Raw genomic sequence first — 12,060 nt, forward strand, 5'->3', positions numbered from 1 at the left:
CAACCAGTCAATAATTAATGCTCATTTGTGCACTAAAGAAAATATAGGGCACTCAACCTGTTTGATATTAAACAGGGTATTAAATTAAAAGGACACTAAATTTGATTCCTGACAGCCAGAAGCTTATTATTTATGATAAGCAATCCTCTTACAGAGCTGGTTCTATCATCTATGAGTCTCAGAAACCTACAAAAACACTTAGAATCATCATTCTTTCTGAGAATGGTAAAAGGTACAAATATGTTAGCAGGCATAACTGGAGAAAGTCTCTATTTCTGTTTTGGAAGATAACTTTCTCTTTCCTACAAGGAAGAAAAAAAAGACAGGTAAAGAAGACATTTCCTGGGACGCCTGGGTGGCTCAGTTGGTTAAGCAGCTGCCTTCGGCTCAGGTCATGATCCCAGCGTCCTGGGATCGAGTCCCACATCAGGCTCCTTGCTCGGCAGGGAGCCTGCTTCTCCCTCTGCCTCTGCCTGCCATTCTGTCTGCCTGTGCTCGCTCTCTTTCCCTCTCTCTGACAAATAAATAAAATCTTTAAAAAAAAAAAAAAAAAAAAAAAGAAGACATTTCCTTTTCAATGGTTTATAAAGACCTATTGCTCAAACTCATGACATAAAGAGATGAATATACAAAAGGGTTCACCCTCTCCAATAACCAGGAAAAAAATGTATAAATAAAATTCAGACTGTAATTACCTTCTTCTTCTGTTCTTCCCCAGCCACTTATAAAACACTTTGTGTTTTGGTCCAGTTTTTGGAAAACATCAAAAGGCAGACAAATAGGCTGAATATACTCAGTATATTTCACTGCTTTTTTTAAGTGAAATAGTGCAATATCATTTACGTAATTTTCCAAATTGAAGTCTGGATGGATAATGATTGCTTTAACTTTTATCTTCTTGGAGTGTGGATGATGATACCCTTTTATATTATTAGTTCCAATCACAGCTCTCCACATTAAAGGATCTCTGAAAGAGAATAAATGTTATTATAAACATGTTATTTAACAAGGTAACTATTCTCAATCTCCTAGTTTTTCATTTTTCTTATGTTAGATTAGAATAGAATCCTACTTTCATGTACATGAGGTCACACCAAATAAAAACCAATATATCGTGATGTAGGAAAGGAGAAAAAGATCGGTAGAACAGAGGGTCCCCAGGTTTGAGTATATGACATTTTAATATATGATTAAGGTAGCACCTCTTATTTGTGGACAAAAGAATGAATGACTTGATAAATGGTATTGGGACACCTAGCTAACTAACTAGTTTGAAAATTGAAATAAAATTAAATCTCTGAAAAACACTAAACAGTAAAATAAACTTGATATTGATTAAATGTTTAAATATAAGAAATTTTTTTAATATAAAAGTCTTTAAGTCTTCTTTTAGAAATACATAAGGTGGTATGTCTGAGAGTTGCTTCAAAATAATGGGAGGAAGGGGTTGGTGAGGATAAAGATGAAATAAGTTCAGGGATGTGTTGATAACTTGAAGCTGGGTGATAGGCTTATGGAAGTTCATGAAACTATTCCCTTTACTTTTGTAAATTTTGAAGTTTTAGAATGAAACATTTGGATATTAAATTAGCATAAGAATTATAAAAATTAAACCAGAAAGAAAATGTAGATGAATACATAACAATGGTAGCACTGATATAAAACAGGAAGCAACTAATGGATCATGACAATCTTAAAAAAAAAAAAAAATAAAGAACAAGTAAAAAACCAAACTGAAAAATCTTTTGCAAGTCAAAATCAACAATTAAAACCTTAAGCATTTAATAGTTGTTACATTTGGAAGTGGATTGGGAAGGAGGACTTTTTTTACTTTATACATTGTTTATAGATGCTGAAATTCCTTTTCATCCTTCAAATTGGCAAAGTTTATGAGTGTGTGTGTGTGTGTCTGATAACACTCAGGACAAACAACAGTCATAAAAACAAAGGAATACTTATTCATGTGGAATGTATAAACAGGTATCTTGTCAGCATGTACCAATAGTCTATAAAAGTTGCATTGTATTTTGTTTTAAGATTTTATTTATCTGAGAGACAGAGCAGAGAGAGGGGCAGGGGAAGAGGGAGAGAGAGAATCACTAGCAGACTCCTCCCTGAGCACAGAGTCCAACTCAGGATTCAATCCCAGGACCCTGATCATGACCTGAGCCAAAACCAAGAGTTGGAAGCTCAACTGACTGAGCCACTTAGGCACTCCAAATTGCACTGTAGATATTTAGCTATCTTAAAAATGGTTTAGGCGACCTCTAGAAAGTTTACCAAAAAAATTTAAAGCCCTAGTTATATTTTGTATAAAAACAAATCACTGCTTTAAGCTACTTTGAAATAATCATTGTTCTTTTCTTTTCCAAACTTATTCAACTTATATTCCTTATTCACTTCAATTTATATCAGACCATAAGATTCAAAAACAGGCTGTGTACACTGAACACTGCAAAACATTGCTGTAATTAAAGAAGACCTGAATTGGGATGCCTGGGTGGCTCAGTTGGTTAAGGGGCTGCCTTCAGCTCAGGAGCTCAGGTCATGATCCCAGGGTCCTGGGATCGAGTCCCACATCGGGCTCCTTGCTTGGCAGGGAGCCTGCTTCTCCCTCTGCCTCTGCCTGCCTCTCTGTCTGCCTGTGCTCACTCGTTCTCTCTTCCTCTGTCTCTGACAAATAAATAAAATCTTAAAAAAAAAAAAGAAGACCTGAATAAATGGAAAGACATCCTATGTTCATGGATTGGAAGGCTTAATATTATTAAGATGACAGTACTATCCAAGGAGCACTACAGATTCAATGCAATCCCTATAAAAATCTCGATATTTTTTGAAGAAATAGAAAAACCCATCTTAAATTCATACAGAATGTCAAAGGACCCAAATAGCCAAAATAATCTTGAAAAAGAAGAATGCAGTTGGAGGACTCACATTTCCAGACTTCAAAACTATAGCAAAGTTACAGTAATCCAAACAGTATAGTACTGGCAGATATATACACAGCCCAATGAAAAAGGGTAGAGAGCCCAGAAATACAGCCCTGCATATGGGCTCAAGTGATTTTCAACAAAAGTGTTGAGAAAATTCAGTGGGGGAAAGGACAGGCTTTTTCAACAAATCGTGCTGGCAAAATTGTATATATACATGCAAAAGAATGAATTTGAACACTGACCTTATACCATATGCAAAAAATAACTCAAATAGATAAAGGCCTAAATATAAAAGTAAAACAAGGGACTCCTCAGTGGCTCAGTTGTTTAAACGTCTGCCTTTGACTCAGTGTGAGGGGAGGTCCTTGCTCAGCAGGCATCCTGCTTCTCCCTCTACCTGCCACTCTCCCTGCTTGTGTTCTCTCTCTCTCTCTGACGAATAAATAAATAAAGTCTTTAAAAAAAAAAAACCACTGGAGAAAACCTTCATGATATTGGATTTGGCAATGATTTCTTAGATATATCACCCAAAACACAGGTAACCCAAAAAATCAAATAAATAAATGGAACTTCTTCAAAAGTAAAAACTTTTGTGTGTCAAAGGACATTTTCCAGGGGCGCCTGGGTGGCTCAGTGGGTTAAACCTCTGCCTTCAGCTCAGGTCATGATTCCGGGGTCCTGGCATCGAGCCCTGCATCAGGCTCTCTGCTCAGCGGGGAGCCTGCTTTCTCCCCCTCTCTCCCTGCCTGCCTCTCTGCCAACTTGTGACCTCTCTCTCTGTGTGTTAAAACAATAAATAAAATCTTGGGCACCTGGGTGGCTCAGTGGGTTAAGCCGCTGCCTTCGGCTCAGGTCATGATCTCAGGGTCCTGGGATCGAGTCCCGCATCGGGCTCTCTGCTCAGCAGGGAGCCTGCTTCCTCCTCTCTCTCTCTGCCTACTTGTAATCTCTCTCTGTCAAATAAATAAATAAAATCTTTAAAAAAAAAAAAAAAAGGACATTTTCCAAGAGAGTAAAAAGACAACCCACAGAATGAGAGAAAAACTTTTCAGATTATATATTTGATAAGGGATTGATATGAAGAATATAAAAAGCACTCTTACATCTCAACAAAAATCCCAATTAAAATGGGCAAAGGATTTATTTATTTATTTTTAAAGATTTTATTTATTTATTTGCCAGAGACAGAGGGAGAGAGAGCGAGTGAGCCCAGGCAGACAAAGAGGCAGGCAGAGGCAGAGGGAGAAGCAGGCTCCCTGCCGAGCAAGCAGCCCGATGTGGGACTTGATCCCAGGACCCTGGGATCATGACCTGAGCCGAAGGCAGCTGCTTAACCTACTGAGCCACTCAGGCATCCCGAGGGCAAAGGGTTTAAATAGATACTTCCTTTTTTTTTTTTTTTTTAAGATTTTATTTATTTATTTGACAGAGAAATCACAAGTAGGCAGAGAGGCAGGCGGCGGGGGGGGGGGGGGCCGCGGGAAAGCAGGCTCCCTGCTGAGCAGAGAGCCCCATGCAGGGCTCAATCCCAGGACCCTGAGATCATGACCTGAGCGGAAGGCAGAGGCTTAACCCACTGAGCCACCCAGGCGCCCCTAAATAGGTACTTCGGAGAAGATATACAAATAGCCAGTAAGTACATGGAAAGATGTTTAACATCATTAGTCATTAGAGAACTGTAAATCAACCACAGTGAGATACCACTTCACACTCATTAGGACAGTTATGATAGTAGTAGTGTAAGTGTAAGTAGTGTAAGTGTAATTTTTTCTAATCTGTGTGGAGCACTGGGAAACAGAAGAAACAAATTTAAGAGATACTGTGTAGAGAAAGCAAATTCCCTGGGTCACAGAGCTGTTGTTGATGCCATTATCTGAAAGAGTAGAGAAGGAACAGGATTGGAGGAGAGATTTTATTCATTTTCCAACTTACCCAGACAGTGACTCCAGTAAAAACATATATCGTAGGGAGCTGGAAATAGAACTCAGCTGGAAAGACTTGGAGTTTCCAGCACATGGTGATTGCTGGATGAGACATCTCTAGAGATTGCTGGATGAGACATCTCTAGAAGAGCATACAGATAAGGCAGGAGGATAAGAGTGGAAATTTTGCCATTTAGATGATGACAAAGACTCATCAAGGAAAAGGAGAAAATTAGAGGGGACTTAGAAATCAAGAAAAGAGATAGTTTCTAGGAGAACAGGGGTCAGCTTTGCCACATTATGAAGATCAAATAGGATGGGGACTGAGAAGAGGTCATTGGATTTGGCATGGAGGGGGATCTCTAATAGTGTGTTCAGAGCACAGAAATAAGACTGCAATTGGCATTTTATGTCAGTGCAGATGAAGCAAAAGGGAGTCTCTCAAATAGAAGAGAAGGGTTCGTCGATAGGTTGCTTGGGTTTTTAAAATAATGATGGAGTGACCTAAACATGCTTGAGGATTGTAGGGAAGAAACCATGGAGAAGACTGGAAAGTACTAGAGACAGTGAGGTATAATGCTACAGCACAGGTTGAAGAACCTTTGGGTTGGAGGGCTGTTATTTAACAGCAGTGTGAGCGTGGGCAAGTTACCACATCTCCCTCACCTCTGGATCCCTCAAGTGTAAAACAGAAATGATAACAGCTATCTCAGAGTTACTGGGAGGGCTTTTTTTTTTTTTTTTTTTTAAAGATTTTGATTTTATTTGAGAGCGAGCACAAGCAGGTGGAGGGGAAAAGGAGAGGGAGAAGCAGACTCACTGCTGAGCAGGGAGCCCGACTCGGGACTCAATCCCAGGACCCTGGAATCATGACTTGAGCCCAAGGCAGACACTTAACTGACTGAGCCCCCCAGGCTCTCCAGGGCTTTTTTTTTTTTTTTTTCCACACAGAATTATACGTAACATCCTTAGTACCTAATCTCAGAGCAAGTCTTTGATAAATGCTTGTTCTAAGAAGGAAAAAGGGATAGTTGATGGTGCAAGGTTTAGGAAATGAGGGGGACTGGAACAGAATGTAGCAGTTAGTCCTCTGAAAAGTAGAGAATATGCCTCAGTAATGTCTATTGCCTCAACAGCTAGACCAGTCCCTAGCATATAACATACATTCAGTCAATGTTGAATAAAGGAGTAAAAACATCAATAAAATTTAGTCTTGAGAATTGTTAAGTGGAATATGACAGTATCTTCAAATGCTTGGAGGAGGATTTGGGTTAAATATATATGGCTTCAGAAAGCAGATTTTTTTTAAAAACCAAGACATTTACTTCAACATAAAAACTTCCTAAGAATTAAAGCTGTCCAAAAATGAAATTATATTCTTCCCAAGGTAGCATTCCATCATCACAAGAGATGTCTCAAATAGAGAGCCATAGGGAATAGTTATGGTTATGTGTGTGGGTTTTCATTCTGGCAAACCTGGAGTTGATCCTTGATTTTGTTGCTCTCCAGCCATGAGCAAGGTACATGAGAATGTCTAAATCTGGGATGTATGGGAGGCTCAGTCGATTAAGCATCTACCTTTGGCTCAGGTCATGATCCCAGGGTTCCAGTATCAAGTCTCACACTGGGTTCCTTGTTCAGTGGGCAGCCTGCTTCTACCTCTGCTTTCTTTCAAATAAATAAATTTAAAAAAAAATCTTAAAATAAAGATAGCATTTTAAGGGTGCCTGGCTGGCTCAGTCAGTGGAGCATAGGACTCTTGATCTTGGGGTCATGAGTTCAAGCCCCATGCTGGGTAGGGACTCCACCTAAAATAAATAAATAAATAATAGCATGCTGTACAAGCATTGTAAAACACCCCTGAAAGAAGAGAATCGATTCCAAACTCTGAAACTCTTCTTCTAGATCTCTTTCTGTACCCTTAATTTATACCTTAGTATCTTATTATTTTTCTGCCTCTATTCCTAAAACTGAAATGTATGTTTGAAAAATGTAGTATACGGGGGCGCCTGGTGGCTCAGTCAGTTAAAGTGGCTGCCTTCAGCTCAGGTCATGATCTTGGGATCCTGGGATCAAGCCCTGTGTCTAGCTCCCTGCTCAGCGGGGAGTCTGCCTGCCTCTCCCTCTGCTCCTCCCCCATTCATGGGTGCATGTGTGTGTGCTCTCTCTCAAATAAATAAAATCGTAAAAAAAAAAAAAAGCTATGATCCAATGGTGAGAAACAAAAACACATGGTTATCATATAATAATTTTAAAAGCTAAAGACAATTGTCATTATTTAAAGCACAGTCTGACAAATTCCCATAGGCCAAATCTGACTGTCTCCTATTTTTTAATAGTCCATGAGGGGAAAAAAAAATATTTTTTATACTCTTAGACAGCTGGAAAACAAAAACAAAATACTATTTTATTCAAATTTCAGTGTTCATTAATTAAGTTGTATTGGATCCCAGCACACTTATTCAATTTTGTTATTGTATTGTCTCTGGCCACTTTGGTCCCATAGTGGCAGAGCTGAGTCATTGTGACCGAGTCCTTAACATTTTTACTATTTTACAGAAAGCATAAACTTCTGATTTATAGAATTCATTTCAACAAACAGTGTACTAGTGTAAAGCATTATGGCTACTTGTAAACACACAGCTTAACTGAACATGGCTGAAATCAAATGGTCCTCTACTACTACAAAGTATCCCCCAAGAGAATAAAATAGAGGAGTTGTGCTCCGAATACATACCTAGTGTCCTTAGTGCAGTGGGCAGCTGTGAGGACCCACTTACTTTTCACTAAGCTTCCCCCACATATATGAGCAAGAATTTTGCCTGATTGAATCTGCAGGCTAACTACCCATGGCCACGCGCCAGTTTGAGCTGCTGTGCCCCCTACTATCCTGGACCCTTCCAATACATCCGCAAGCGGTGCTGTCCCACAATCTAAAAATAAAAATCATATATTATTTGTTATGAACATCTGATGATAGTATTCCTAATCTTAACATACTGACAGAATCTTTTAGATTCCTATTCAAAAAACAGATAAAGCAATCTGGATACCTAAGGCATTCCCATATTTTGAGGAAAAAAAGAAACTTGAAGGAGTGTTAAGACAAATATGCCTTAAATGATCACTACAAATAGAAAAGCATTAAATCAACACAGTTCGTTAAAACTATTCCCCCAAAATCTAAAAAGAAAGTAAGTGTCTCTGACCAGGTGTCACGTTGCTTCTGGGACAAAATGGCAATTAAAGAGCCTGGGACTGGTGAAGCAACTTCTAATATTTGCTATTTGACTTGTTGGGTGAATTTTTCTCAAGTGTAGTAGGGCAAGGTCACCCACCAGCCTTTTCAACTTTGAATTCCTAACCTTTAAAGTGGGAATGACAAACCTCAGAATGTTTAGAGCATAAACAGCAGCAGTCTACAAGCATATGGCATTTTTGCTACGATGACTACTACACTGTCATAATTAACCAGACTGCGTAGGTCTGTACATTTTAAAGGCAGCTGGGCAAGCAGAAAAGGAGGGAGCCAAATTCACAAACTACAGAAGCGGGGAGCACGCACAGGAGGCTGTTCAAAGAGGGGAATGAACGGATACTACCCTCTGCGGCCCCCGCCTCCTTCGGGGCCTGGAGCGCCTTCCGCCCTCCTTGCGTGGCCTCCCGCCACCCAGGGGCACCGGCCTGCTCCCACCAGGAGCTGCGCCCAGCCCTTCGGGGCAGTGAGTGGAGTCCCGAGTCGGGGAGAGCGCTCCCCACGAACAGCAGTGCGGCGCTCAGGAGCCCCAGCCCCATTTGGGAACTCCTAGTGGGCAAGATGGCGGCAGGCATGGGCTGCCTGCGTGGGCCGCGAGCTGCAGGCTTAGAAGACAGGAGCGCCGGCCGGCAGGCTGGCGCGTGGGGTGGGAGGGCCAAGCCTGCGGAGGAAGCTAGGGGCGTGGGGGCGGGAGGCCTGGGAGATTGGTGCGGTTGCTGGGATGCGTGAGTCCTTTGGGCGGTATCCCAGTTGGCGTCTACTCATTGGACAGATGCCGGGGAGGAGCCTGCGCCCCGTCGGCCTCTAAGTGCTCATTAACGGGCTAGACCCTCTGGCTCCTGCCATACAGCCGGGCTTTTGTGCTGGGAGAGGAGTGGATAACAACTGGGTCCTGCTAACTCAGACTTGTAGGGCCCAGAAGGCTTCCAGAAGTAAGGGCAGCTACACGGAGGCAGGTAGGCTGGGGAGGGGAGACAGAAAGCAGAAGACAAAGCAAGTGCAGAGGTTGGGATCTGATAGGAGACAGACACCAAAGAACCCAGATTCTGTGATAGATATCTGTCTCCTTATTGTTCCGTAGTAGTTTTCTTCATCCCATCACTTCAGGGTGAGCTGATAAAATCAAATGGAAGAACCTGCAAAGTTAAGGACAGAAGCTGACTGATGGTAACTACGTGCACTCTGGCTCTCCCACTCGCTCGCTCGCTCGCTCTCTTTCTCCCCTCTCTCCCCCTGCAGTCCCTAGCCTGAGAGATTATTCCTGGCCCCTCTCAGAACCCCTGAGATGCCCTCTGACATTCTAAACTATGGGGAGAGGACGCGGGTAAGTGGCTCCAGTTAACTGAACCACTGAACAAGCAGGCATCAGCCTCACACTGTGCACGCATGCTGAGATATCACATCACAGGAGGGCTGCTAAGACCTGGCCCTCCTGGGGCACCTGGGTGGCTCAGTCAGTTAAGCAGCCAACCCATTTTCTGAGTGGGTCATGATCTCAGGGTCGTGAGACAGAGCCCCGAGTTGGGCCCTGGGCTGGGAGTAGAGTCTGCTTAAGATTCTCTCTCTCCCTCATTCTCTGCCCAAACCCCTCCTCTAAAAAAAAAGAGAGAGAGAGACTTGGCCCTCTAACCCAGAGAACATTATAACTTGGCCAGCAGAGAAATCACATGGAAGACAAGTAAGTGGTGACACCTAAACCAAATACAGATTCAGACACAAGGGATTGGTGTGGGCTGTGACAGTCTGGGAAGGATCCCCGAAGGTGGGGGGTATGAGTTGGCCTAGATTGAGGGGAAAGATCAAGAGGAGGAAGGAGATGTAGTGAAGACCAGTCCCATGTCAATGTGAAAGGGAGAGTTTACCCGTCCTCTGGGCCCTCACTGGATTGTATTGAATGACACATGTGTACATTGGTGAGGACAGATACTCTTTCCCCCCATCTGTGGATTTAATGCTAAACTCTTACAGAAACACTCTCACAGACACACCCAGAAATAGTGTTTCAGCAGCTATCTGGGCATACTTTAGTCAAGTTGATACATAAAATTGACGTTCACAGTAATAATAATGTAGTGCGTAAGTATGACTTTACTATTGTTTTTACTGTTTGCTATTGTAAAGACAAAAGAGAGAAGCCATGCCTCAAAATTTTCCACCAGGATATGTAAGAGAAAAAATAAAGTTAAAGACTTCTTCCAGATTTTGTATTTGATTTCATTCTGTTTTGAGTCCAGAATCAACATGTTTGGCCCTTCTTCCCTTTCACGAAGTCATTTAATTTGTTTTTTAGATATGCAAGAGTAAGCCCGGAACTTGCTTCTTCCTTAGGGGTAAGGGCATTTATTGCTCAGTGTAATCGAAGAGAAATTTTTCAGTGTGCAGCCCGAGGCCCGGGGAAGAGGGAGGAAAGAAGCAGGCAGTGCAACAATGTGGCAGAAAACCAGGCCTGAGCTAAAAGAGACATCTATGAGAGTTCCACGGGGTTAGGTTGGCATTAGCAACAGTGATATCTAATGTCTGGGGTTTTGTTTTGTTTTGGTTTTTTAAGATTTTATTTATTTGACAGAGATAACAAGTAGGCAGAGAGTCAGGGAGGAAGCAGGTTCCCTGCTGAGCAGAGAGCCCGATGTTGGGCTCCATCCCAGGACCCTGAGATCATGACCTGAGCTGAAGGCAGAGGCTTAACCCACAGAGCCACCCAGGTGCACCTAATGTTTGGTTTTAAATAGTGTTATTGTTGCTATCTTGAGCTGTGCTGAAGGTTGCTTCTGTTAACGCCACACCTTCAGTAACAAGGGAACAGTGTGGGCTGTAGTAGTCTAGGTGGTTGGTCACATGATGGGGAATTAAAGTAGGGGTCAGCAACAGGACAGCTGCCTTGCTCATATTATCTCCCTAAGGTCGTCCTGGTTGGCAGCACTAAATCAAAGGTGGCTATTAGTTGGGGCTTACAGGTGGTAACACATGGGAGAGGGAACAGATCAGGACAGGGCTTCATGGGAATCAGTGGTTGAGGGGTAGGTGATATTGAAGGAAACAAGGTGCAGCTTGGACTGACCCATGAAAGATTTCCTGTTCCCTAGATATTTCAGTGGAAGGTGATACTTGAAAGGGAAGAAACACAGTTGAGGTGTGTTTCTCTGCGGGGGGGGGATGTGATCAGATCGAGTATGGATGTGAAAAGTCAAATGACAAGTCTTGCTGTGACAGATAACAGAGACTTAACCAATTTCTTTGACATATTCTGATCAAAGACAGGTGCATGTAGCCAAATCATGAAAAGACATTGGAAAATCAGTGGACCAGGAACTGCAGAGGTCCTGTGCCTGGATTTCCTCTGCATTTTCTAGATCTTCACTCTTCTCTCCTGTACTGTCACCTCCCTTCTTTGTGGGGTCACTCCTATCAGCAGACAAATGTCTGGAGGTGCAGGCAGCCTTCCAGATTACCTCCAATTAGCCCTCTTCTGGTATTCACACCCTCATTAAACCGCCGCTCCCCACTGCCATTAGTGTTAGCTGGACTTAGTGACATGTTTCTAGCAAATGGAAAATGGCAGAAGTGATGGGCTATCGCTTCCAAGATTAGGTTACAAAAAGACTGTGACTTATTCTTGATGGTCTCCCTACCTCTCTCAGTCGGAGGGAAGCTGGCTGCCTTGTTCTGATTTGCTCTGTGGAGCAGCCTGTAGCAGTAGCCAGTGAGGGACAGAGTCCTCTCTCTTACTGCCCAAGAAGAACCCAATCACTTAGCACACTGCATGAGTGGGATGGGAAGCAGGTTCCCCCTGGGTCAAACCTTCAGATGAAACCACAGTTGTGGCTAACACCATAATTTCAACCTCATGAGAGACCTTAAGCCAGAGGCACCCCACTAAAGATTCTCTCTCCCACAGAAACTGTAAGCTAAGTTCCTAACTCATTTTATGAGGCTAGCATTACCCTAAGCC

General features: G+C 42.5%; 1 protein-coding gene across 2 annotated transcripts in view; it reads right to left on the minus strand.

Annotated features, from left to right (window-relative positions):
- The window catches only part of TMPRSS12 (transmembrane serine protease 12), a 34,850-nt gene that overhangs the window by 18,189 nt on the left and 4,601 nt on the right, over positions 1–12,060 (minus strand). The window contains exons 1-3 of one of the 2 annotated variants that reach the window (XM_059185355.1): positions 8,458–8,705; positions 7,593–7,788; positions 696–967 (exon numbers count right to left, since the gene is read on the minus strand). In XM_059185355.1, the coding sequence (XP_059041338.1) occupies positions 696–967; positions 7,593–7,788; positions 8,458–8,686 (697 nt within the window). In that variant the 5' untranslated portion in view covers positions 8,687–8,705. Of the gene's footprint in view, positions 1–695; positions 968–7,592; positions 7,789–8,457; positions 8,706–12,060 lie in introns of those variants that run through there. The other variant, XM_059185356.1, reaches the window with a different exon arrangement.

This window comes from Mustela lutreola, chromosome 8 (assembly GCF_030435805.1).
Source record: "Mustela lutreola isolate mMusLut2 chromosome 8, mMusLut2.pri, whole genome shotgun sequence".
Lineage (NCBI taxonomy): Eukaryota > Metazoa > Chordata > Mammalia > Carnivora > Mustelidae > Mustela > Mustela lutreola.